Source organism: Phocoena phocoena, chromosome 3 (assembly GCF_963924675.1).
Source record: "Phocoena phocoena chromosome 3, mPhoPho1.1, whole genome shotgun sequence".
NCBI classification, from domain to species: Eukaryota; Metazoa; Chordata; class Mammalia; order Artiodactyla; family Phocoenidae; genus Phocoena; species Phocoena phocoena.
Genome location: NC_089221.1, coordinates 116,296,620 through 116,323,218, shown reverse-complemented (window position 1 = coordinate 116,323,218; position 26,599 = coordinate 116,296,620). Strand labels below are relative to the sequence as shown.

The 26,599-nt window shown below is 40.7% G+C and overlaps 1 protein-coding gene across 1 annotated transcript; it reads left to right on the top strand.

Annotated features, from left to right (window-relative positions):
* The first annotated feature begins 270 nt into the window (after positions 1-270).
* ETF1 (eukaryotic translation termination factor 1) lies at positions 271-26,599 on the top strand. The gene is made up of 11 exons (XM_065874305.1): positions 271-410; positions 572-675; positions 18,721-18,896; positions 19,273-19,412; positions 22,173-22,311; positions 22,641-22,831; positions 23,672-23,801; positions 24,340-24,495; positions 24,905-24,969; positions 25,778-25,925; positions 26,209-26,599. Exons 2-11 carry the CDS (start codon positions 590-592, stop codon positions 26,289-26,291), a joined length of 1,314 nt encoding a protein of 437 aa, XP_065730377.1. The 5' UTR covers positions 271-410; positions 572-589; the 3' UTR covers positions 26,292-26,599.

Below are 26,599 nucleotides of genomic sequence, written 5' to 3'. Positions count from 1 at the left end.
GGCTCCGAGTAAATCCTCGCGAGAGCCACCTGCTTCCGCCCGCTTCCTGCTCTCGGCTCTCCGGACCGGAAGGAAGGAGGTACTTCCCCCGCCCCCGGCTTCTACCTCACAAGGCAGCGCGGCCCCAGCTGCGGCCAATCGGCGGGCTCATTCTAGGCCACGGCCCAGAGAGCCAATGGAAAGTCGCGGCGCGCGCAGAGCTTCCTCTCTTCCTCACCGGCCCCCTCCCTTCCGCCTGCCGACTTCCACTCAGCCCCTGGCGGAGGAAGTGATGTCACAGGCCCCATGTGAGCGGATTGCAACACATGCAGCTGCCTGGAAAGAGGGAGCCGGTGTCCTACGTCAGAGCCGCCGCCGCGGAGCCGCCGCCGGGGAGGAGCAGCCGCTGCCGCCCAGGACTGGGCCCTTAGGTAAGCCAGGGGAAGGGAAATGCCAGCGACCACCGCGGCGGGCCGCGCGGGGCGGGAAGGGGAGGGACTGTCGGGGGTGGCGAGGAAGGGGGCCGCTCTGCCCCAGCGGCGGCGCTAACTCTGTGGTCTTGGTGTCTCCGGGCCCCGCCGGGCCGCTCTAGGGAGGAGGAGGCGAGAAGATGGCGGACGACCCCAGTGCTGCCGACAGGAACGTGGAGATATGGAAGATCAAAAAGCTCATTAAGAGCTTGGAGGCGGCCCGCGGGTGAGCGCCGCTTCTGGGCCCCCCCATGCCCTCTTGGTTTCCGGACCCCTCAGGATGGCCGCCCCCGCGCCGCATGGCCGGATGAGGAGAACCGGGCACTAGCCAACTCCCGCCTTCTGGACCTCTGGGTAGTAGCCCTAGTCTTAGGGGCGAGGGTCTGCGCGGTTGGTCCGAGAAGGGGCCCTTTACCCTGTTAGGGCTAAGGGGTCCCGCTCCCGGGGCTCGGGCCCCTCGACCCCCTCGTGGTAGGCTACTGCTACTTTTGTACCCCTTTCAGGCGCTTGAATCCAGAACCTCCCGTTTTGAGCTCCAGGTGCTGCCACCCAGCTCGGGTGCTGCTGGGGGAAAGGGCCAAGCCTTGCTTTCCGAACGCCTTCCCTGATTTCCTCTCTTCTTCTTCCTTCACTTTTCTCAGCCAAGCTTCATTAAAATGGCCTCCCCCTCCCGGGCTTCTGAGACCCGGGTGGGTGAAGTTTGGATGGGGCGGGAAGGAGGGGTTGTCAGGGACAACCTCTTTCTGACTTCCTCTGATTTCTCTGGGTCTTACAACTCTCCCAATATGACTTCCTCCAAGTCCTTTAATTACTCCGTAGTTTCCTGGTGTTAGCTGTTACAGGAACCACCTCTAACCTGAAATGTGTGCGGGGTCGGGGAGTGGGGGAAGTTTTGGTTGACAGGTGTGTATCTGTATATACAGGAGAAATCCCAGTTATGGGGCCGTTCATGTGAACTCTACCAACAGGGTCCCTTTTGGCCTCTCTCTGGAACTCTTGGGGTAGAGGTGCTGATGTATTAGTATTAATGCTTGTTGAAATTCAGAACTGGATTAAGCGGGCTTTGAGGGTTTTTTTGTAAATTTGGATAAGAAACTATTAGGTGTGTCCGTTTTGGGAAGGGGAGACTAGGTTAAAACTGACTTTATATGTTCTTTTTTTAATTAAAAAAAAGTTGTTCTTTGGGGGAAGGTGTGTCAGAGGTATATCTGTTCTCTCATTATATTACTTTATTTTGTTCTTTCTCCCAGTCATAGAAACTCTTTACTTACAGGAAGTGGGGGGAAAAAAGTGTTTGGAACATGACATATTTGTACGTCTTCAGCATTCTTAGAAGAGCAGAGTGGCTTGTCCTGGGCCATGTTAAAAGTTGTTTTCAGTACAGGAATTGGACATTCTGGTTTCCAGCACAGGTTTTGTCCTTGCTTGGTAGATTTGCAAGGATAGGATTCATCAAATTCATAGTTGTTACTGCTTTATGAAATAAAGTATGCTTAGTTCCATTGAAGGCCCAGGGCTAACAGTTTTGTCATTGTGTTGTTTATAAATTTATTTATTATTTATTTATTTAACTTTGGCTGCATTGGGTCTTTGTTGCTGCATGTGGGCTTTTCTTTAGTTGTAGCGAGCGGGGGCTACTCTTCATTGTGGTGCACAGGCTTCTCACTGCAGTGGCTTCTCTTGTTGCGGAGAACGGGCTCTAGGCGCGCGGACTTAAGTAGTTGCAGCACGCAGGCTCTGTAGTTGTGGCTCTCGGGCTCTAGAGCGCAGGCTCAGTAGCTGTGGTGCACAGGCTTAGTTGCTCTGTGGCATGTGGGATCTTCCCAGACCAGAGCTTGAACCCGTGTCCCCTGCAGTGACAGGCGGATTCTTAACCACTGTGCCACCAGGGAAGTCTCTGCCATTGTGTTTTGTTCCTAGTAATTAGTGACAGTTCTGTTTGGGGTGAAACTTCTGAAAGTTTAGTCCTCTTCAGTTACTGGGGCTTTTGCTCACTTTCTAAGATATGAATTGAAGATAGCAGCTTATTTTTCATTCAGTAGGTTTGTTTTTCTTTGAATTTAATACGACATTCAGACCTAGATAATCTTAACCAGAATTTGAACACAGATGATTCTCTGCTACATGGTAGAATGAATAATTATTCCCCAAGTGTGAGAATACTGTACAGGAGGAGCAATATAGGTCATGACCCATTATGATGCACTACCAGGAATTAGCCGGGTTCTTTTGTTTCACTAGCACCTGCTGTTATGTTACTTGAATCCTTCACTTGAGTATGGCTTTTACAGTTTGCTGTTGTTACTGTTGTTTAAAACTGGATGTACCCCTTGGGTTTGTTCTCTTATTACTTTAACTTTTTTTTTCATTTATTTGGTTGCGCTCAGTCTTAGTTGCGGCACGTGGGCTCCTTAGTTGTGGCATGCATGTGGGATCTAGTTCCCTGATGGGGGATTGAACCCCAGCATTGGGAGCGTGGAGTCTTAACCACTGCACCACCAGGGAAGTCCCTCTTGTTACTTTAACTTGAAAGCAGGTTCACACATTAGAATTTGAATACATTACATACTCTGAGGAAGTCTAAAATATGAATTCAAACTATAATTTGCTTCTTGTCCAAGTGAAGTGACACTGAAGATAACAGTGCTTAATAACAGCATTCCCTTTACTGCTTGATGAAGGAAGCTCATTCTTAAATTTGTTCCTATCCATGTTACCTAACCACTTGAAACTTTTAAGCTCCTCTTTAAAGCTTTTAAAGACTTTATTCCTTTGATTAGCAAAGTCCAGTAAAGTTTAAAGCATGCTAAAAATGAGGTTCTCTTTGCAGAACTTTTTTTCTAAGTAGTAGTTTTTATACAAGATTAAACTGTCCTCTAAACAGTGTGGTTCATAATCGTGTCCTGCTTTGCCTACTTTGCTTTTATTCAGGATTTGGTTACATCTTGATCCCATGAAAATGTAAAATCTTGGCCATCTGTAGGTATCAGGAAGGGAGTCACACGTTTCTTCTGTTTAACTCAAACGGTTCTTGGTATATACCAATTTCTTTTTGAGAATAGCAAGATTGTATTATCATGGTTGAGTTGTGTTAGTCAGACTCTAGATTATAATAGTGTACAGTGAGAAATGTTTTTCCTTCTTTGCCTAATGGTAAAATACTAATAGGAGAAGCATGATGGACTTTAAGCACAAACTGGATAGCACAATAAATCTATCTGTGCTGGTGTTTAAGGGGCAAGTTGTGGGTTTCAGGAGAAAACAGGTTGTGTTCAAGCATGGTTATTAACACTAGATAGCACTTAGTGGCAGATGAGTAGAATGGCTTTGGAAATGAAGATTTCTTCTCCACCCCCCACCCCCCAACACACACACCCACCCCCCAGCAATTCTGGGCATGAGAATCACAGATTGGTTTGTTTTTAACCCTGGCTCTTAAGGTATGCTGGGATAAGAGTAATTTTGAAATTGAGATAGTCAATATGTGATTATCTTGATATATGACCCCCAAGGTAATGTAGCTTTAAAGGGGAACCACCTGTAAAATGGACTCACTGATTAAGTACATCTGAACAGAGTGGAGTTTCTAAGCACAATAATTTATTGCGCACTTGGCATGTTACAGACATTGTGTTAAGGTATTTACAATACCTCACAAAAAGTATTGCCACCATTTGATGGGAAAGGCAGACTAAGGCTGTGAGGTTAAATATCTTACTTTCTGGAATGTAGCAGATGCCCAGGATTTGAACCAATGTGCTGTACTGCCCAATGGATATATTTTATGGTTAAAAAAAAATGCAAGACTACACTACAGCTATAACAGACTGTTTTATGCTATGGAAGACCACTTATAGGAGCCAAAATGACTAAAATGGGTAACTTGCTAGGAGTCTTTTTGTAGTCTTTTTGTCATACTTAATTTTCTGAGTTAAAAAGTGTGTTACACGTATAACTTGAATTTAAGTTGGGTGGAACATACATATTTAGCTTCATATAAGCCTGGTAGAATGTTGGTTTCTGTGTATGCTAGTAAAATAACCAGCTAATTCTTTTCCTATATATAAGTCCCACTTAAAGTTAATGATAGCTCTTCCCGGTTGACGATTGCTCTTGGCGTATTCTCTGTAGTTGGCTTAATGAGGATAAATGTGTACATAAGTCAACTGGAACTAGGACAATGTGGATGGAAACCATGGTTGTGGGTATTTTGAATAAGGAACTAAACCAGGTGAAGATATGTAGGAGAAAGGCAGATGGGAAATTTAGGTTGTTTTTTCCTAATGTTTTCTGAGCCAGCAAGAGGTAGCCACAGAAATTGTGTTGGAAGCTTTATAGTTTTCAGGTAATAAAATCATAACCAGAGCCTGTTATTACCAAGGACAGTGGTGAATGTAACCAAGGAACAGACAAGGTTCATTTGGGCTAAATTGTGTCTGTGGGTATTAGAATATTTTTTCACTTATCTTCGGCAGGGAATCTTATTTCACATATAATGAGGGCTCAGTCAGATAACCCATGTTTGAAGATCACAGTTTCTAAGCTTCATTTGAGTCTTTTGTGGTCTTTGGGCATTTTTAAAGCTTTTGTTAAAAACAACTTGTAGATATCTTGACGTTGAAGGAAATAAATTACCTGGCTTTACATGACTGTCTTTCCTGCTCCCAAATATAACTGGTGGGGGGACTATCTTTTTCCTCTACTCTGAGTAGTTCTGATACTAGATGTGTGGTTTTTTTCCCCACACCAGGCAGTTCTCCAATTCTCACTCTACACCAACTGAGCGTTCCTACAGTTGAATTAGATTCTGACACTACCCAGAGTTAGTGTTGGATCCCACTAGGTAACGGGGTCAGTCCCACAAGACTGCCCACACTTGTGATGCCAAAGCAAGTCCTACCTTACCCTACTTCTCAGACGGGCTATAATTTGGGGGTTCCTATGACTCCCTCCTTGGGTTCAGTAATTTGTTAGAATGGCCCGAAGATCTCAGGGAAACTATTTACATTAACCGGTTTATTACAAAGGATATTATAAAGGGTATAGACGAACCGCCAGATGAAGTGGTACATGGGGCAAGGTCTGGAAGAGTCCGAGTGCAGAAGCTTCTGTCCTTGTGAAACTGGGGTATGCCACCTGGGTTTACCAACCCAGAAGTTCATTAAATCTTATTCAAGAGGTTTTTTTTATAGAGCTTACTCTACAGCTTCCCCTTCCCATAGGTCTGTGGATAGAGCAGAAAGTTCAGCCCTCAAAAAACTTGGTCTTTCTGGTGACCAGCTCCATCCTAAGTCTGCCTAGGGGCCCCACCCTAAGTCACTTCATTGGCACTCCATATGAATAACGTAAACTCCCATCTCAGGAAATTCTGAGGGATTTAAGAGCTTTGCTAAAGGCCAGGGACAAAGACCAAAATCTCCACAAAATTCCTTACATTATATTGAATTAGAAGTTAGTAATTTTATGAAATCTTTGAATAGGTTTTTTAAAGACAAATAATACAGATTGTTTATATGGTTCGAATAAATTAAAGTATCTAAAATGTGTTTGGGTACCTTTCCCAAGTGAAAATTGTTGATTAGTAGAACACTCACCTAAATGACACTGGGAAGTTCTCAAAGCGATGAATTTCGGGTACTTTTATTTTTACTTTTGTTCTCCATATCCTTAAAGAGCTGGCTGTAACTAGAGTGATACTTTGTAGTTTTTCATACTAATACCAGAATATTCAGGCTCTTAAAAGGCTTTTTTCATCCTGTGTTCTGGCTTCCCCTGCCCCTCCTGTCTCTGATTGTTAACAGACAGGTAAAAGACCCCACTAGAGAAAAGTCAGGAATTAGAATATTTTTAATTTCCTGAGAAGAGATGAGTGTAGAACAAATAACTACAGAGGTCTTGGTGGCTTCTCACTAAGGGGTCAAAATACAGATGCCACCAACAGGTCTGAGCCATGAGAAGAGAGCAAGAAAGAGGTAGTAAAGGGAAGAGGAGGAGATAAGAGGGTGTGGTGGTGTTCCTCAGTCCATTCCAAGTGTCATAGGCTGCCTGCCTTAACTCGGATCTAGTCCTAACTGCCTCTGTATTCTGGCATGGTGTTCTGTGCACTGTGAACCTAGTGAACAATTACTTTCTTTGAATTTCAACTCTTGACAGACTTCTCATTGTAACAGCAGATACACTTATCCTTCCAGGAAAGGAAGGCTTGCTCTGGACACATTCCTAGGTAAGCAAGAGTACCTAATTAGAATACCGTTTAAGGCAGAATGTAATGTAGGTCTCCAGTGTCCCCCCCGCCTCCACACACACACCAGTTGGACCCCTTTAGCAGAGGGCCCTTTTCCTTTGAGCTTGGGGTTGAGGGTGTGCTCAGTGTGGCAAACCTTTCAGAACATGTTTGGTTGTGAGAAAACTTGAAATGTGGGTTTTGTAGCAGGGCTAAATGGTTTTAGATCCTATTTAAAGAGAAGGAGAAATCTGCCTCTTTTCCCTAGACCTACTGCTGGAACTGTCCCTCTGAGAACTTGGGCAGCAGAAATTTTTTCTGAGTCCAGCCTGTTCTCCAGGGATCTCAGAATAGAACCTTCTTCTAGAATACATTCGATAGGTGTCTCTTAATTCTTCAGCAGCCTGCTCTTTTAGTGGCGGGGGAGAAAGGATTTAGAGGGGGTTCAAGATTCTTCTTTCCAGCAAGTTGGAAATTATGAGATTTCTCTTTGGGGCAGCTGTCCTCAGAGAGCATGATGAAGTCGCCTCTGATAACAGCTTTCTCTTATGCCACTGGACATACTTTGAACCCTAGCTTACTGCCTATCAGGAATGAAAATTTCCTCTTTTTTTTTTTCTTTTTCTGAACAGGTATCTTTTTCTTTGAATCTAAGTGAATTGAGATAAACAATGATTGCTCTTTTTCTCACTTCTAAACATAACTGAGTTTGAATAAGAGCCATAATTTCATTATTATTCTTGTGGATACAAAGATAAAAACACTTGATTCTTGTACGTTGATAGATTGATCAAGCTTTCTGTGCTTTAATCCAGCCGTCTCTCTTATCTCCTTAATTTGTATGTAATAGGTGTCTTATAAGTATTTACATGTTCGCTTTGTCCTTTTTTTTAACCTCCAAGTTGTTTTATAAAACATCTTTTTTAACACCAATTTTTAGACATGTAGCTTTCATCCAGTGTATACTTTGTCTTTACTCATCACCATCTTTTCTACCCAGTTCAGAGGACTTGACATTTTCAGGTGCCTGACAACAACTTCTTGTCATGCAGATAACTTGGGGAGTACTGGTCCTGTACTGTTCTGTTTTCACATTTTTGTTTTATCCTTTAAGGTCTCCTTTAGAAGAATGATCCTAGTCAAAACAAAAGATTGTCTTTTTCTTGCCATGTCTGTGGCCTTGTAAATTAGATTTTCCCCCGAACTCACATCTAAGTATATGAAAAACAAAGCCCACAAATGTATTTTTTACTATTAACCAGTCAGCTTACAAGCTTCATCAAACATCTGCTGTAGGTTGGACATTTATACATTTAGGGGAGCAGTGTGTAATACCATGAGAATGGTCTGACACACAACTTTGGAGTGATACTATGCATTTCTGGCCCCAGAATAACCTGGTACATGTTGAAGGAGATGTAGTGTAAGCAAATGATTTGGGTCTTGAATGAGGCATTGGGCATTGTCAAAAACGGACAGATTGTTTAACTACTTGAGCAGATTTCCTAGGCAAGGCAAGTGTTTCAAAGAATGTAACTGTGGGCATTGGTATTATTTGGCTGATACAGTATCTTTGATACACTGATGTAGTGGAGCTGTAACTGATCTGAGACTTTGAAATGGTCATTGAAATTCATTCTTGATTAAAAGCCAGTTAGCCTAAAATTAGATTCAAAAGCTTTGTGTTGGTCGATGGTTGGTGAGCTGTCGGGGTATTGAAATAGTGCAGAGTATTTGCATATATGTGCCTTGTTGGTAAAGTTGGCTTGACAGAGTTTGATAGTCCCAACACCAGTTTGCCTTTCAGCGTAAATAAACTTTAGTTTGCAAGTACTGAAAATGTACTGATCCCCAAACATTAATTCCTTAATACCTCTGAATATTTTTAGCTTTTTACTGAGGAAGAAAAAAAGTTTTCTTCCTATTTGGCTATCCCATTCTCTGACATCTTCTGGCCTTTATGACTCTACTTAAGAAAGAAGGCTCCTCGGGAAAGACAGGGTTAATCAAATAATGAAACTAGTTTTCTGAAGATGGGTTGAATAGCATACATTTTGGCTCCTCACAACAGCTCTGTGAGAAAAGCTATTACTGCTATTTCATGGATGAAGAAATTTGAAGTACAGAGAGATTAAGTAGCTTGCCTAATATCACAGTCTAGTACCGGGCAGTGCTAGATTCTGTTCCCACTTTCCTGATTCCAGAGCCTCTGATCCTAACTATTGTACCACACTGCCTTGCTCTTTGATTAGTATTTCTTTTGCTGAATAGAAACATCTATTTTCTTCTGAAAGGAGGATTCTTGTCCAAGGAGATCTGCAATTTACTAGAGGGAGCAGATCTGTGGAGACCGAGGAGCAAAGATAAAAGGGAAGAGGCATGCCGTTTGCAAATCTACCCTAGGAAGAATTTGGGTACTGAACATGTTTGTTTTTAATGAGCATCATTGGTGAGGGAAAAAACTTAAGTTTTAAATCCTTCCCCAGAAGCTCACTTGTGTATTAGAAAGAAGATTAACAGGAAGGCTGTGGCTTTTCTTTTATTTGAAAAGTACTTGCGTAGTGGCCAGAAAAGATAAGAAGTGGACTTTCTCATTTATACAGTCCTGTGTAGAACACTGGTTGTTAGTAAGTCCCTAATGTTGGTTGTGATTGATATCTCCTGGCTTTGCACTGATGTGAGAATGCTAGAGAAATTTTCCAGCTTCTGCTGCTCCCTGGTGGAATATTCCACTAGGTTGATTTGTTTGTTTTTAGTTTTCTTTTTATGACAAAGTAAATTCCTGTAATTGTAGAAAAAATACTCCACCAGCTATATACATTTTTGTTTTGGAGGACAGCAATCCTAGTGCTTTGAGGATAAAATGAACCTTCTGTAAACTACTTTCTATAAAATATTGGGACATCTTGAGTTACTGTATCCTCTAGGATAGAGACTGCTTTAATGTCTTGGCATGTTCAGATATTGGTACTTGTCCCATCTGGTAATGGCATCTAACCCTGAGGTCAGTTGCACAAAACCAATTTCTAGTAACTTTGTCTAGCCTCTTTGAACAGTAACAGAATCCTCCCTTAGTTTGGTATTCTGCAAGCTCTTTATAAAAAGCAGCCCCATCAACCTCCTACCTGCATCATAGGTAATGTGGGGGGCAGGCATCAAGGTGAGGATGAACCAATTAAACGTGGCAAAAGAAGGCATTCTGAAAGTGTTAGTTTTGTTGTGTTAAAAGACTGATGGGATGGTGTGAGCATTTTAGTGAAGCTAAAGCAGGGACAACTAGTCATTTCTAGGCACATGTTAGTTCCTCTCCAAAGATTGTCACTTTTAATTGGTATTTTATTTAGTAGTTTAAAATAAATCTCTGGCGTCCGCTTAGAAGAGACTATATAGAGAAGACCCTATTTTTTATGTTAGCAATTAACCATTTATTCATTCTCAAATGTTTGAGCATCCACTATGTCCTGAAATGAGTTCTGCTTTCAATAAGTAAGTGTTGTTTCACTGTTACTTGGTGGAAGAGAAAACAGGTCAGATCTTTGAAGTGACTGATAACCAGATAGAAGTGACTGTCGCTGAATTATATCAATATTTAACCCATGCCACAGCTGTAAGATGAAGCCACTTAAGCTATTTAAAGTTTTAGAGGGAAATGAATTTCTTTATTTCTCCCTTGTGATAAATTACAAAACAGCTTTAGTGTTCTGACCATATTGTTTTGAACTGTTTTGGTTTGGTTCTTTTGTTCTGTTGGTAGATTTGGCAGGTCCTGTAACCCAATAAAGGTGATTACCACCTACCACAAAGTCAACTATTATCTCCCTCTTTGGACTTACTCAGATTCAAAGAAGACTACAGCACCACCTAACAGGGTTGCTCCCCACCTCACCCCACCCCGCCCCGCCCAGCTGTGCTGTGCCCTTAATTCTGGTTTTTACTATTAAGGGCAGGGGGGTAGGGCACAAGAAGCTATTAAGTTCCATCTAGTTACCATTTAGCTATCTATCTGCTTCCATGCTAGGCAGTTGACATATATTCTCTTATAGAGTCCTCATGACCTTGTGAAGTAAGGAGAAACTGAGTCCTAAATGGATTTATGTGTAATTTGCCCTAGGTTGTGCTGATAGGACAGGACATGAACCCAAATCTGTCTGATTTGGAAACCTGTGCTCATAACCACCCTCCTACTACGTTCCCATATTTATTCCCATTTATTCCCATATAAAACCATGGTGAATAAAATGACAAAAGGAGTAGTTATTGGAGAGGAACTGATTGGTTTTCAGCTCCATATAATGTAGCTAGCTTAGTGAATCCCAGAAACGGTGTGTCTGAGATTTAAGTTGAGGTTTGTGAGCTTGAAAAGGGGATAGGGGGAACCTTGGCCATCCATATCCTAGGCATATCGTAGACAAACATCGAGATGAAAGCTTCTTGGGGGGCATATACTCTTAAGTCCCAACTAGACCGTATAGTAGGCAGTCTCTAAAATGCTCCTGGCCCTAACCTGAAGGTAGTTCTATTATGTAGGGGTGATAAGATGGATGGCAGGGATTTGATGATAGGGTTCTGACTGGAAAAAGTTGGGCACATCTGAGCCATCACAATTCACTGGAGTTGTGTTACTGCTAGGGTAAATGACAGCAGCTTACTTGCAGCACTTGGGCTCTGAGTTTCTCTTTAGGTAGGGGTGAGGTCATGGAATCTCCACGACTTGAGCTGGCTAAGAGGTCCTGCTTAAAGGCATAGAAAGCAACCCAGACACGGTGATTCTTAACCCTAGTTATGCATTAAAATCTACCTGATTCTGTTTAAATCAATCCATTTGAGAACTGAGACTCTCTTAACCCATAATCACTATCACCCTCACTCTCCCTGTTCATGAGCTATTGAGTCAGAATATAGAGGAAGGGGAGATCTTTTTGTACCGGAGCATTTTTGTTTTGCTTTTTTAGAAAGCTCTCCAAGGGTTCTGTGGCTCTCATGCAAATTGGGCAGTGGACAAGCTTGTGGGTACCACATTTTCTTCCTACCTACCTTTCTAAAGTGTTCTTGAGCATTGTTAATGATGAGCACTGGTGAGATCTTTACAGGTCAAAGAGTACCTAGATTTTTCTTTTTGTTTGTCACTCTTATGACCATCTGCATCAGCAGGCTTCTTGAATCCTGAGCCTGGAACCCTGAGAGCCGTAAAGTTACATAAACTTATACCCCACAGCCCAGGCTTTGCTCTGCTTACCTTGTGTTTTCTTCTTTAGAGACCTTTCAGTCCTGACAATCTGAACCTTAGGTTTCCCTGTCCATAGTGTTTAGGGGTCATGAAACCTTGGATTAGGTAAGTAACTGGTGGTACTACTCTAGGGAGAGAAACATTCCTTTCAACGGTCACCTTTGAGAATGAGGGAACAGAAAGCTGTCAGCTATTTCTTTAAATTCCCTTCCTTCCTGAGTTTTGTCTAGTATTATTTACTGTCCGTATTTAGTCTACTTACAGCTACTTCCTTCTGTCTCCCAGCTGTTTTATTTCTCAGAAGTTAGTCTTCTGGGTGGAAGCAGTGCTGAACTCTTCTTTGAAAAGGGAAAGTGCCCCTAAAATGATGAGAAACAAGAAGGGATCTGAGAACAGAGGCCCCTAGAGGCCTTACATGGCACATTGTATGTTGTGTCTTATTTTGCTCAGTTTTTACAACCTGCATGTGAATCTTTGCTGTATACCTCATAATTCACTGGCTTTTGAATGAGAGCCTTTTGACTTTGGGAAAGGGACATGGTGACAAAGCAGAGGAGTTGATGAAAACTATTAAAATCAAAGGCGTAGTTTGCATACACTGCCAGCAGCTCCTTAGTGAGAGCTTTATTTCTCATTCTCCCCTTAGGACTGTTTGCTCTACTTTAAAATGAAATAGTTAGCTTCCTTGGTTTTATTTTGGTGTTTACACAAACTGGTCTAGCAACTTAGATTGGCTTGGGGGAGTGGGGTGGGCGGGGAGGACTATTTATTTTGTTTGGAAGCTTTCCTGGAAAAACTTTTTTTTTTCTTAATTTATTTTTTAAAACCAGAAGCCTCCCTTTTTTTTAATTTTTAAAATTTTTATTTATTTATTTATTTTTGGTCACGTGGTGCAGCGTGCAGGATCTTAGTTCCCTGACCAGGGATAGAACCCATGGTCCCTGCAGTGGAAATGCAGAGTCCTAGCCACTGGACTGCCAGGAAATTCCTGGAAAAACTTTAATTTTCTGTATCAAACCCAACATACAAAACATCAGAGATTATAATGTGGCCTTTAAATTTCTAAAGTAAAAGCCATCCATTTAAATAATCCTTGTTTCCTCATCCCCAGTCAGGTGTCAGATGAATTCAAAAACATAAGGTTTCCCCCAGACTGGGTAGGGAGAGGCACAAGGGGAAACTAGTGAAAGGTAATTTTTTTAAACATTAGTCAAAATTCAAAATGAGTAAGAAGCCAAGACTAACTTTCAAGTAGTGTTTCAGATTTAGCAACTTGGTAGAAATCTACCAAACAAAATTTTTTGGCAAGCTGTACTTCCAAACCATTTTTTTTAAGTGGAATCCTATGACAAGATTCTGTTCTTAGGTATCTCTACCACTTTGTCCTCTCTAGGATGTTAAATGGATGTGAGTGCAAGGTTGCCCAACTCTGGTGCTATACAGTGAAGTTGCTTAATGGATGCTTATCTTCTTAACCTATCTGCAGTGGAAAGTAAATAGCTGCTTATCTTAAGGTCATTGCTTTGTCCTCCACCTGATTATCTTGCTTTAGGGATTTCCTTTAGGCATTTTGGGTTCACTCAGTTAATTTATCCCAACATCCTTTTTAGCCTCAAACTTTACATCCTTTGGGGTTTGGTGCACATTAGCTTCCTGAGCTCTGAGCCTTCACCCCTGCTATCCTTGGAGCCCCTTCTCATTACGTTTCCTACTTACTGCCTCTTTGCTCGTTCCATCTCCTAGGAAACTATTCTGTAAATCAGAGCACATGAGCTTTTTAAAACTGAGCTCTTCTTTTGAGAAGTAACTAACTCCCTTGGTCCCTAAAGATTCCAAAAGCCCCAGGGTAGAGAAATACGCTCTTTTGAGAATTGTTCATCTGAAAACAAATACAAGCCAGTGAAGCCCATATTGCAATTTAACCTGTCTTCTTTTTTCCCTATCTTGTGTATTTTCATATTATACAGGTGGCACCTACAATCTAGAACAAGTTTGAAGTTAAATTTACTTGCCCAATTTTTCCAGCCCCTCCTAGATAAAGCAAACTCCTTTTTTCCTCTTTGGCCTATAAGATTTGGCAGAACTCCAGACGGAATTATCAAAAAGTTTTTTGGAGGGCTTCCCTGGTGGCGCAGTGGTTGAGAGTCCGCCTGCTGATGCAGGGGACACGGGTTCATGCGCCGGTCTGGGAAGATCCCACATGCCTCGGAGCGGCTGGGCCCGTGAGCCATGGCCGCTGGGCCTGCGCGTCCGGAGCCTGTGCTCCGCAACGGGAGAGGCCACAACAGTGAGAGGCCCGCGTACAGCAAAAAAAAAAAAAAGTTTTTTGGAAATTCCTCTTCAGGAACCTAGCAAGATAAATATTGGAAGTAAAGCAGTTTGTTACATTTGATAGCTGAAAAATAGGACCCAGAGCATACTCACTGACTGTAAAGATCATTTTTCTTTTTTTGTAATAGAAGATACCAGTTTGTTTCATTTGAGAATTCTTTTTCTGTCTAATTCAGAAACTGGAACACGGCCACAGGTAGAATTGTATGAGAGCGATACATCTGACTTAGTGTAAATGTGTGTGTGCATGAGCAAGGGATTGTTCCGAATCAGTCTGGTTTGTCAGTACTGTATTTGAAGTTTTAGGTGATTTAAATAATGGAACTAGATATACATTTATATAGGTGAAGAAATAACTATGGGTCAGGTGTGGTGTGTAGATATGCTTTATCTTATATGAAGTGTATCTTGGAAGCAGCTTTTTTTAATGATCATTTTCCTTGTGTTTGTGGTAACAACTAAAGCTGCTTATCATAAATTTGATTCTCTGGTTTGGCTAGAATATTTGCTCCGCTATCCAAGGGGTGGCAGCAGAGCACACACCATACTTTACCATGTACTGTTAATCGACTTGTAGTTCATTGGGGGAAGTATCACAAAGGTTGTGAACCAGCCTTCTAGATTTGGAGTAGATACCCCAACAGAAACAGTGCCGGTTTTGGAGACGGAACATTAGCTGACAATCTGAGAGCAACCATTTTGATAGTGGAAGAGCTTGATAGCCAGCTTGTCTCCTTCTATAAAGAAAACTTGTCTGACTAAGGGACTTGTGGAGTTTACCACTAGGAGAAAACTTTCAAAGGGCAGGGTCTTGTGTAAGTGAGGTCCCTTTCCAATGCTGGTGCCAAGGTGCACATTTGTGAAGTTAATTTTACTCTAGAAAGGTAGTTTCCAGACACTTCCAGATTTTAAACAACTATAGTTATAAAGCTAATATTAGGGGTTTTCTCTACTTGCTGATGTTGTTCCCCTCACTGTCTCTTCCCTTCTTTCTTATGCCACTTGGCACATAAGCCCATTTGACTTAACACTGTACCCATCTTTCTAATTTCTTTTTCTTGCCAACTTCCACCAGACACTGGATATGTGAGATTACACACTCGGTGATTAGGGGAAAGTTTAGGTGTTTCTGTCAGTCTTCCCAGTTTATCTAAAGAAAGCCCCCACCCATTTCATTATGACACTAATACTTGTAATGATTAAACTTGTCATAGCCTTTAGGGGCATGATCTATAAGAATCTTAGGAAGTAACTTTCCTACAGATTCATTAAGTATCATGTAGAAAGAGTCTGTAAAATGATAATCACATTACTTAACATGCTTTGGCTCGTATCAAATCAGCTTTTGCCTTCAAAATATAAATTGTCTCAATTTATTTATTTACTTATTTATTTTTATTGAAGTATAGTTGATTTAGTGTTGTGTTAATCTCTGCTTTACAGCAAAGTGATCAGTTATACATATATACATTCTTTTTTTTATACTCTTCATTATGGTTTATCATAGGATTGTTTTAATTGATTTATTTTTTATTTTTGGCTGCATTCAGTCTTCGTTGCTGCGCGTGGGCCTTCTGTAGCTGTGGCGAGCGGGCGCTCCTCTTTACGGTGTGCCGGCTTCTCATTGCGGTGGGTTCTCGTTGTGGAGCACGGGCTCTAGGCACGTGGGCTCAGTAGTTGTGGCTTACAGGCTTAGTTGCTCCGTGGCATGAGGGATCTTGCCAGACAAGGGCTCAACCTGTGTCCCCTGCATTGGCAGGCGGATTTTTAACCACTGTGCCACCAGGGAAGCCCGATAATGTAGTTTTATGTTTGCTTCAAGGAGAACTAGGAATACTGAAATGAGGTATTTCTTAACTGGTGGTGCTAGTAAGTATCTTGAGAATGCCCAGGTAAAAAAAATACGTTGCTGGCATCAGTATTAAGGTAAGAGTGAGGCTGGTGGCTGCTCATAAGGGACCTCCCATGTGACAAGGCCTTGGGGGTGTCCTCCATAGGTCAGGGTTTAGTCCTGGTTTTTAGTTGTAGAAACTTGAATTTGCTTGAGTACCCAGAGTTGATCAGACTTTCAGTGCATTGCTCTTTTTAATCAAACTCAAAAGTGATTAATATGTAAAATATATTTAGAGATACATTTATTTAGAGAGAGAGAGGTGTGTGTATGTGGGTGTGACATTGTGTGAATACAAGGCTCTCATTTCCCATTATAAGGATACTTAGGGTGCTAAATTAGTGATTATAAATTTTCGAGGTGAGCCTGGAATTTTATTTATTTATTTTTAATATTTATTTTTTTGGCTGCGTAGGGTCTTAGTTGCGGCATGCGGGATCTTTGTGGTATGGGCTCTTCCTTGTGGCGCACGGGCTTCTCTCTTGTTGTGGTGTGTGGATTTTTTTTTCTTTCTCTAGTGCCGCATGGGCTCTGTAGTTTTGCGGCACGCCAGCTCTTGTTGAGGCGCCCGAGCTCAGTAGTTGTGGTGCACAGCTTAGTTGCCCTGCAGCATGTGGGTCTTAGTTCCCCGACCAGGGATTGAACCCACGTCCCCTGCACTGGAAGGCGGATTCTTTACCACTGGACCACCAGGAATTTTAAAGGGAGGGACCAGGATATTAAATTGGTATTTCATCTAGACTTTGGAAAGTCTTGTTGCACCACCCTATGATGGCATCATCCTCTGAAGAACCACCAGATTCCAAGCCTCTGCCATAGACTCAAGGTCAAACTCCAGCCTGTTGTCACACCCTTATCAAAGCTTCTCTCTTCATTCCTTGGGGAATGAGGTGTTTCCCAAGAACCCCTTAAAGTGCCTTACTTCTTTACATATTACATAACTAATATTCATTCAAATATTTGAGCACCTACCATATTCTTTTTTTAATTGAAGTATAGTTGATTGTAAATCAAACTGGTGTACAGCAGAGTGATTTAGTTATAATACATATTTTTCATATTCTTTTCCATTATGGTTTATTACAGGATATTGAATATAGTTGCCTGTGCTATACAATGGGACCTTGTTGTTTATTTTATATATATATTAGTTTGTATTTGCTAATCCCAAACTCCTAATTTATCCCTCCCCCACCCACTTTCTGCTTTGGTAACCATAAGTTTGTTTTCTACGTCTGTGAGTCTGTTTCTGTTTTGTAAATAAGTTCATTTGTGTCATATTTTTAGATTCCACATGTAAGTGATATCATATGGTATTTGCCTCTGTCTGATTTCACTTAGTATGATAGTCTCTAGGTCCATCCATTTTGCTGCAGATAGCATTATTTTTCTTTTTTTTTCTTTTTTATGGCTGAGTAGTATTTATGTGTGTGTGTGTTTACCACATCTTCATCCATTCATCTCTCGATGGACATTTAGGTTGCTTCCATGTCTTGGTTATTGTAAATAGTGCTGCTGTGAACATTGGGGTGCATGTATCGTTTCAAATTTTCAAGTTTTCTCTGGGTATGTGCCCAGGAGTGGGATTGCTGGATCATATGGTAGTTATATTTTTAGTTTTTTAAGGAACCTCCATACTGTTTTCCATAGTGGCTGCACCATTTTACATTCCCACCAACAGTGTAGGGAGGGTTCCCTTTTCTCTACACCCTTTCTACCATTTGTTATTTGTAAACTTTTTGAGGATAGCCATTCTTACTGTTGTGAGGTGATACCTCATTGTAGTTTTGATGTGCATTTCTCTGATAATTAGCAGTGTTGAGCATCTTTTCATGAAATGTCTATTTAGGTCTTCTGCCCATTTTTTGATTGGGTTGTTTGTTTTTTGTTATTGAGTTGTATGAGCTGTTTGTATACTTTGGAAATTAAGCCCTTGTCAGTCTCATTGTTTGCAAATATTTTCTCGCATTCAGTAGGTTGTCCTTTTGTTTTCTTTATGGTTTCTTTGCTGTGCAAAAGTTTACAAGTTTGATTAGGTCCCATTTGTTTATTTTTGCTTTTATTTCTGTTGCCTTGGGAGACTGACCTAAGAAAACACTGGTATGATTTATGTCTGAAAATATTTTGTCTTATGTTCTCTTCTAGGAGCTCTATGGTGTCATGTCTTGTATTTAAGTCTTTAAGCATCTTGAGTTTATTTTTGTGTATAGTGTGAGGGGGTGTTCTAACTTCATTGATTTACAGGCGGCTGCCCAGCTTTCCCAGCACCACTTGCTGAAGAGACTGTCTTTTCTCCGTTGTATATTCTTGCCTCTTTGTCAAAGATTGACTGTAGGTGTGTGTGGGTTTATTTCTGGGCTCTTGATTCTGTTCCATTATTCTATATATGTTTGTTTTTGGAGCACCTACCGTATTCTGAACACAATTCCTAGCTCTGGGTATACTTTGATTACAGTGGTGTAGCCCCTACCTTCATGGTCACCTTGAGAGTGATTTATTTCTGCTATTTTAGGGGCGCCTCACTTTTAACTCCCTTTATTAATGGTAACTCTTTACTTATATGGTACTTAAACCTCTAATGCTATACTTTCTTCGACAGCAATGGCACAAGCATGATATCATTGATCATTCCTCCCAAAGACCAGATTTCACGAGTGGCAAAAATGTTAGCAGATGAGTTTGGAACTGCATCTAACATTAAGTCACGAGTAAACCGCCTTTCAGTCCTGGGAGCCATTACATCTGTACAACAAAGACTCAAACTTTATAACAAAGGTAATCTGGAGCGTGATCATTTACCTCCTCTACTTTGTCTTGGTTGTATTTTCCACTTTGATCCTGCCATGATGCTTTCGGTCACTAGTGTTTTCTTCGCCCAGCCATAAGCATTGTCCCTTTGGTCTTTTTTTTTCCCCCTAAGTTATTTTTTGAAAGTTAAGTAGTATTCACTGTACTTAAAATAATAAATCCTCCTTTTTAAAACATCTCAAGTTTCAAAATTAGGGAGAGAAATCTGCCTGAGAGATTTACAGATATTTCCACTTTATTTAAATTATGAGGGGCAGGAACAACAGGCTGTGGGAACATTTTCTATTAATTGAGGAAAATTAGGTGTGGATATAAGTAGAGAAATTGTTTGTGTTCTTTGTAGTACCTCCAAATGGCCTGGTTGTTTACTGTGGTACAATTGTAACAGAAGAAGGAAAAGAAAAGAAAGTCAACATTGACTTTGAACCTTTCAAACCAATTAATACTTCATTGTATTTGTGTGACAACAAATTCCATACAGAGGTAAGAAGTTCATCGAATATTTTCATTACCCAGAAAGAAACCCCATACCCATTAGCAGTCATTCCCAGTCCTCCCTCCCTACCCCCACACCCCAAGATCTCTCAGCTCTAGGCTACCCCTAATCTATTTTCTCTCTGTGGATTTGCTTGTGCTGGGCATTTCAATATAAATGGAATGATAGAATGGGTGGCCTTTTGTGCCTAGCTTCTTTCACTTAGCATGTTTTCAAGGTTCATCCATGTTGTGGCATGTATTGTGCTTCATTCCTTTTTATTACCAAATAATATTTGCTACATTTTACTTATTTAACATCATTTGATGAATATGCTGTTTCCACTGTTTGTTATGAATAATACTGCTTTGAACATACAAGTTTTTGTATGTCCATATGTTTTCATTGGGGGCAGGTATATACCTAGGAGTGGAATTTCTGGGTCATATGGTAACTGTTTAACCATTTCAGGAATTGCCAGTCTGTTTTAATTGTGCCATTTTACAAGACTGGCTTTTTTTTTTTTTTTAATTATGGCACTGAATGATATGATCATTCAGCATGTTTGAGGAAAGTGCTAAGCTGGGTTTGAAGAACTAATTAGAAGCAAAGAAATAATTGGTTACCTGATCTCCATGTCTCCCTATGTATCCATGATACTTCTCTACATTTCTCGCTTAGTTTTCAGCTCACAGATTGTAAAATCTTTATTAGCAGGTCCATAAGAGCTTCCCCCGCCCCTTTTAAAACTTTTGAGTGACAGAGCTGCCATAATATGATGAACATTAAGGGTGGAAAGGAAACCTCATTAGAGTGACCTAAATCAGTCAACAGTAGAACAATCAGGAATTCACAGCTGGCTCCTAGTTCAGTCTCTTGCCTTTCATCGACCTAGGGGAAAACCTCTACAGTGGAATTAGAATTGACATTTGTCGACACAGTTTACAATGGATGATTTTGCTAACTTGACAGGAAGTTCAGTTCCAGTCAGATCCTGAGCAGTTGCATAGATGGTGGAGACTGATTTTTTCCTGGCTATCACAGCCTTCTTCTGGCAAAAGCTTTATTGGAGAAGCTCTTTGCCACCCTCTCCAACTTAACTGTTGTCTGGTTTGATGAAAGCAGATTTTAAATCTTGTTGATTTAAGTAGTACCTGGTACTCATGTTACCTAGTTTTAGCTTACTTACTAAGTTAGCTTCATTGGTTTTTCTAAACCTTAACTCCTCTTCCAAGACACCATTTCATCGTGCTAGCTTTATCTTGGCTTTAACGTGTATGTCAATAACTACATACGAATGTGGCATACTGAACAATACAACTTATGTCGTGTTTAATCGGGATATTTATACATTCTTATGAGGGATAAGTCTATTCCCTGATGAGCAGGCTTGTTAAAAACCTAAATTAATCAAGCTGCGTATCAGAGGTTATTGGGATAAGGCAAAATTTTTAACGTGGGCAATATTCATGTCTTTTTTTTTAATATCTGCCAACACTTTGTTTTATTTAATTTTTTTTTTGTTTTGCTTTGTTTTATAAATTTATTTATTTTTGGCTGTGTTGGGTCTTCATTGCTGTGCACGGGCTTTCTCTAGTTGCAGCGAGCGGGGGCTACTCTTCGTCATGGTGTGTGAGCTTCTCATTGCAGTGGCTTCTCTTGTTGTGGAGCACGGGCTCTAGGTGCGCAGGCTTAAGTAGTTGTGGCATGTGGGCTCAGTAGTTGTGGCTCGCAAGCTCAGTAGTTGTGGCACACGGGCTTAGTTGCTCCGCAGCATGTGGGATCTTCCCAGACCAGGGCTCGAATCTGTGTTCCTCTGCATTGGCAGGCAGATTCTTAACCACTGCGCCACCAGGGAAGCCCAATATTCATGTCTTAATGCTAATTATCAGGCGTGCTTTGGTAAAAGGGTGATTCTTAGTGATTAATCTGCTTTCCAGTCAATTCCTGAAGGAGGTATTTTCTTCCTCAGTTAAATGGTTTGGGTAATAATTAGTGCTAAAGAGGCTGCCACCTAGTAATTAGTCATCCACCAAGTCTATAGAATTTAAACTCCATCATGGAAAGTCTTGCCCATCTATATGGGTCCCAGGACTATTTAAATATTTTCTCTTTCAGGAGGCAGAAATACAGTGATATAATGCTAACCCAGAAGGAGGATTTTCCCCCATAAAAATTCAGAATTATTACCTGTAGTACCTTCAATATAAAATTGAGTTTTAGATCCTGATATCATTAATGATACTCAAGACATAGTTAAATGAAACATTTAAAAATTAGGTCTTTTTATAGACTGTTTCTGGGTTTTGTACTCAGTGAGTACTACTCTAGAGTTGATTTACAAGATACTCTTATTTGCCATAGTGAATACCGCCTATTAATGCTGGGGTTATTAATGGTAACAGAAAGTCAACTTTTGGAGGTTAGACTTTGAATGTTATGTTCCCTAGACCATCATCAGTCTAAAATCAAGGACCTAGGAAGAATTTGAGCCCTGTAACTCTGTATTAGTTTTGCATTCCTGTGCCTAGGTCAGCTTTGTAAAAAGGCTTCACATTGATATTGTTGGTTTTCTCCTGAATCTGGTTCAAATTTGTCCATGTGAGTTACATATTTATAGCTGAAGTCTATAATTACTCCATGAAATGGTTTTTCTGTAGTACTCATACAAGTGAGTGGAGAGGGCTTGTATATGCCCTTTTGGATTTTTGTCTTGACTTTAGCAAAGCTTTGAGGTTTATTGTGTGGTACCTGTGTTTGCTTTTCAGGCTCTTACAGCACTACTTTCAGATGATAGCAAGTTTGGCTTCATTGTAATAGATGGTAGTGGTGCACTTTTTGGCACACTCCAAGGAAATACAAGAGAAGTTCTGCACAAATTCACCGTGGATCTCCCAAAGAAACATGGTAATCTAGGAAGAGAACATGAGCACCTTTGCTTTGTGTCTGACATTAAAGAAGCAAATTGTATAATAGGGGAAAGTAAATCCAGATGATGGGAGAAGCATCATGCAATGACTTGTTGGTGCTTGTGGCTCTTTTGACTAGAGAATTAGTGGTCACTCTGTGAAAGCCAGTAATAGCTTATACCAAACATTTAAGTTAAGGGAATAGTGATTTTCCTCTTTCTCCTTTCCCTGGGGAATAGCATGATTATATAGTTACTTTTTAATTAGCAAGGCATCTTGTACTTTTTAATAACTGACTTTTTCTCTCACTACTTTTCTTTGTCAAAGGTAGAGGAGGTCAGTCAGCCTTGCGTTTTGCCCGTTTAAGAATGGAAAAGCGACATAACTATGTTCGGAAAGTAGCTGAGACTGCTGTGCAGCTGTTTATTTCTGGGGACAAAGTGAATGTGGCTGGTCTTGTTTTAGCTGGATCAGCTGACTTTAAAACTGAACTAAGTCAATCTGATATGTTTGATCAGGTAAGTGAGAAGTAGATGCTCCTTTATGTAAGTTTCTAGGTGAGAGTAGTTGAGTTCTCTGAGTGCTGGGACACGCACATCTTTTTTACTTTTACAGTGAAAAATTCTGTGTTAAAAACCTAGCTCTGAGTGGACAAAATTCCATGTGTATTATTAGGAATATTAGGAGATATTCCCCCATGTCTTTCTGGACTTTTTTTCTTTTGAAATCAGCCATTTTTTGGATAGTATCTTTCTGGACCCTATGTTGGCCCCTGGTTTTAGTGGGTTGCCATAATTGGCTTTAAAATGGAGTTTGATTTCAAAGAAACTAGGACTGGTTTTTCCTGTCTTTTTCGGACTTATTCCTGGAGGTAAGTAAAGCAGTGAGCCTCTCAGCAATATGACGGAGCTGATTAAGCCTAAAGCGTTTAATCCAGAAAGCTCTATTGGTTTATGACTTGGGCTGGCCATAACATTCCCAAGGTGTTCTTCTGGTGTGGGGTAGTAGCATTACAGTAGAAGGCTCACTAAAGAAGCTGTCTTATATACTCTACCACCTTATATAGCAGGAACCAGTAGTTCCTCCTTTCCTCCACAAGACACTTTGTTTTGTTTGTGTTTAATGAGTTAGGCTTTTATAGGTCTGATAGAATGTGTGATATCATTGGCTAAGGAAGTTTATCCTGGCAGTGTTCTTCAGTGAGACCTATTCATGAGTAAATTGGGCTCTTTCCCCTCCTCTTGAGGCTTCACTGATCATGTTGCTAGTTTTGCATGTCATTAAAAGGTAATGGGTCTTGGTAAGGGTGTTATGAAGTACTAATGATGTGCTTTTTAAATTTTTTTTAATTGTGTCAGAGGTTGCAATCAAAAGTTTTAAAATTAGTTGATATATCTTATGGTGGTGAAAATGGATTCAACCAAGCTATTGAGTTATCTACTGAAGTCCTCTCCAACGTGAAGTTCATTCAAGAGAAGAAGTTAATAGGTATCAGTGAAATGCAACTTACTTATTGTGAAATGTTTTTGTATGTATATGTGTATGTATATGATTATATGTACAAAACAAAACACTGAAAAGGTAAAAGGAAGATTTAGCATTTTAAGTCCTCTTCAGTGGAATCATTAATCTTTCTTTAGTTGTTAAGTCTAATAAATGTGTTTGTTTTTCTACTGTTTTTACTGTTTTTGGCAATAGGAACCAAACTTCAGTTAGAGTTCCCATATTAATTATCCTTTGTAATAGAGTGATGAATAGAGAGCTCAAATTAAAAATTAATGGGGCCATTGTTTGGCTATGTTTCTAATTTGACACACACATTTCCAAATGATTGTGTATTTGGCCCAACTGTTACCTCTTCAGAGTCATTTTCTGGAGCCTAAACTAGCAGTGTGATTTTTCACTGACATTTGGCACTTACTCAGTTTTAAGTTGACTCTTTTCTCTTCCTGATTTTGAGTAAGAAGGTCTATATCTACAAAAGAAACCTTAATATATGTTCTTAATGACCTGTCCCTAACCACAGGGCGATACTTTGATGAAATCAGCCAGGACACGGGCAAGTACTGTTTTGGAGTTGAAGATACACTAAAGGCTTTAGAAATGGGAGCTGTAGAGATTCTAATAGTCTATGAAAATCTGGATATAATGAGATATGTTCTTCATTGCCAAGGCACAGAAGGTATGAGAATTAGAAAATAAGATGACTATTACTGACCTGTGTATTCAAGAAGCCTGGGAGGGAGATTTGGGAAAGGTGGCTGATTTCAGGAGCAGTGAAAAGGCAGATCTATACCATGTTTCCCAGTCTTTCAGTCTGTATCCAGTTGAACTGATAAATGTCTACCTAAGATTGTTAAATTTTTTGAGGACAAGGGCTATATCTTAAATATCTTTGGTGTTTCCTTATGATAGGAGCAGTGTACCTGGTAGACATTCATTCATTGCATGCTGACTAATGTCCTTATGAAAAGAAGGTTGCTAGAATGCGTTCAGGAGCTCTTTCATCTAACCTGATTCATCTCATGGAACTTAAGCCTGTTAGTATATGAGAAGTGGGTTAACACATTCTTTTTTCCCCAATGCTACAGAGGAGAAAATTCTCTATCTAACTCCAGAACAAGAGAAGGATAAATCCCATTTTACAGACAAAGAGGTATGTGATTGGTTTGGTGATACATACAAGGAAACATAAATCCATATGTTAGAGCCCTGGCAGCACAGAGTAGCATCAGCCTTGGAAAACCAAACCTCATACTTACTGGCAGTGGGGAGTACCGGGAGGTGGTCAGCTCCGGTATGCCACGTACTGATCTGATTCCAAAGGAGGAGGCCAGGTCATGGTTACCCTGGTTCCTTATTTTTAAAGAAAACATTCTCATACTTGAAAAATGTTTGAGAGGAAGATTAATTAATTAGTTCCTCTCCTGCACTGTGAAGTCTGTGCTGCTTTCTTCATTTACTTTACCAGCTCTTCTACTAAAGCAGCTTCTACAGGTTTGGCCTAACTGCATCACCACAGCTTCAAGTGTTACCTGCTCAGCACAGGTCCCTTTTAATTGGTAGCTTCTTCAAGTTCTGAGTTGAAGGACTTTGGTTTTTACAAGGCTGCTCCAAAAAGCAATTCTGGCGTGTCTCTTCTTGGCTGTTGAATGAGTGCTGCCTAGAGACACTTTATAACAGCCTGACTTCTAGAGACAACAGGAGGAACCATAAGCTGAAAAACTGCCAAGTGTGTTAACATTTCTTTATTGAGGCTAGAGGCTGGGGAAGAATGTTGTTTGAAGTAATCAGAATTTCTGTGCTGTTGCAATTGTATCACCAGAAACCATAATTCACTTACAGTTTCACATACATAGAGATATGGCAGGGACAAGGAGAATATTGGCAGGCAAGGGAGCAAGCGTTCCTGTCTTGATATATCCTAATCCCATTGTTTCTGTATCTCGTGGCTGCCCCTGCAGACAGGACAAGAACATGAGTTGATTGAGAGCATGCCCCTGCTGGAGTGGTTTGCTAACAACTATAAAAAATTTGGAGCTACATTGGAAATTGTCACAGATAAGTCACAAGAAGGATCCCAGTTTGTGAAAGGATTTGGTGGAATTGGAGGTGAGTAGCAAATCAGAAAACTAATAGCCAGGGTCTCAGGCCACAGCCTTTTCCTGGCTATCCCAAAATAATGTTAACTTCAGGTGAGGTTTGCTTATCATCCACTGAAGCAAGGGATTGAGGCAGCGCATGTACAGGTTCCTTGGTTGGGACCACTTTTTATCATCTCTTTGCTTTCTATAATTCTGCAAGGGGATTGGGCTTCCCTTAATAGAGTGAACGTGCTCCCCACCCCCCAGTTCTGTGAACCACAGCTATTGACTCTGTTTGTTTGTTTCCCCAGGTATCTTGCGGTACCGAGTAGATTTCCAGGGAATGGAATACCAAGGAGGAGATGATGAATTTTTTGACCTTGATGACTACTAGGTAGTCGACATGGGTCCGGCAAAACGTGCCTCACCCTCCAGCATCCAACCCAAGGAGCATACCCGTGGTGGAATCCAAACAGATCCCTGCCTTACAATTGGAACATTTCCAGAACTTAGTCCATGAGCATTGGATATTGAAAAGAAAACCGAAACAAAAACCAGACCCAACCCTACACTTTGGTTTGTCATGGTGTCAGCGCAGCAGCCTACAACTAAGTTCCTAAATGCCACTTTGGACTAATTTAAAAAAGAATCCCAGTTTTTACTTTTACTTGATGGTGAAATTGGTTGCTCTTGTATTTTATG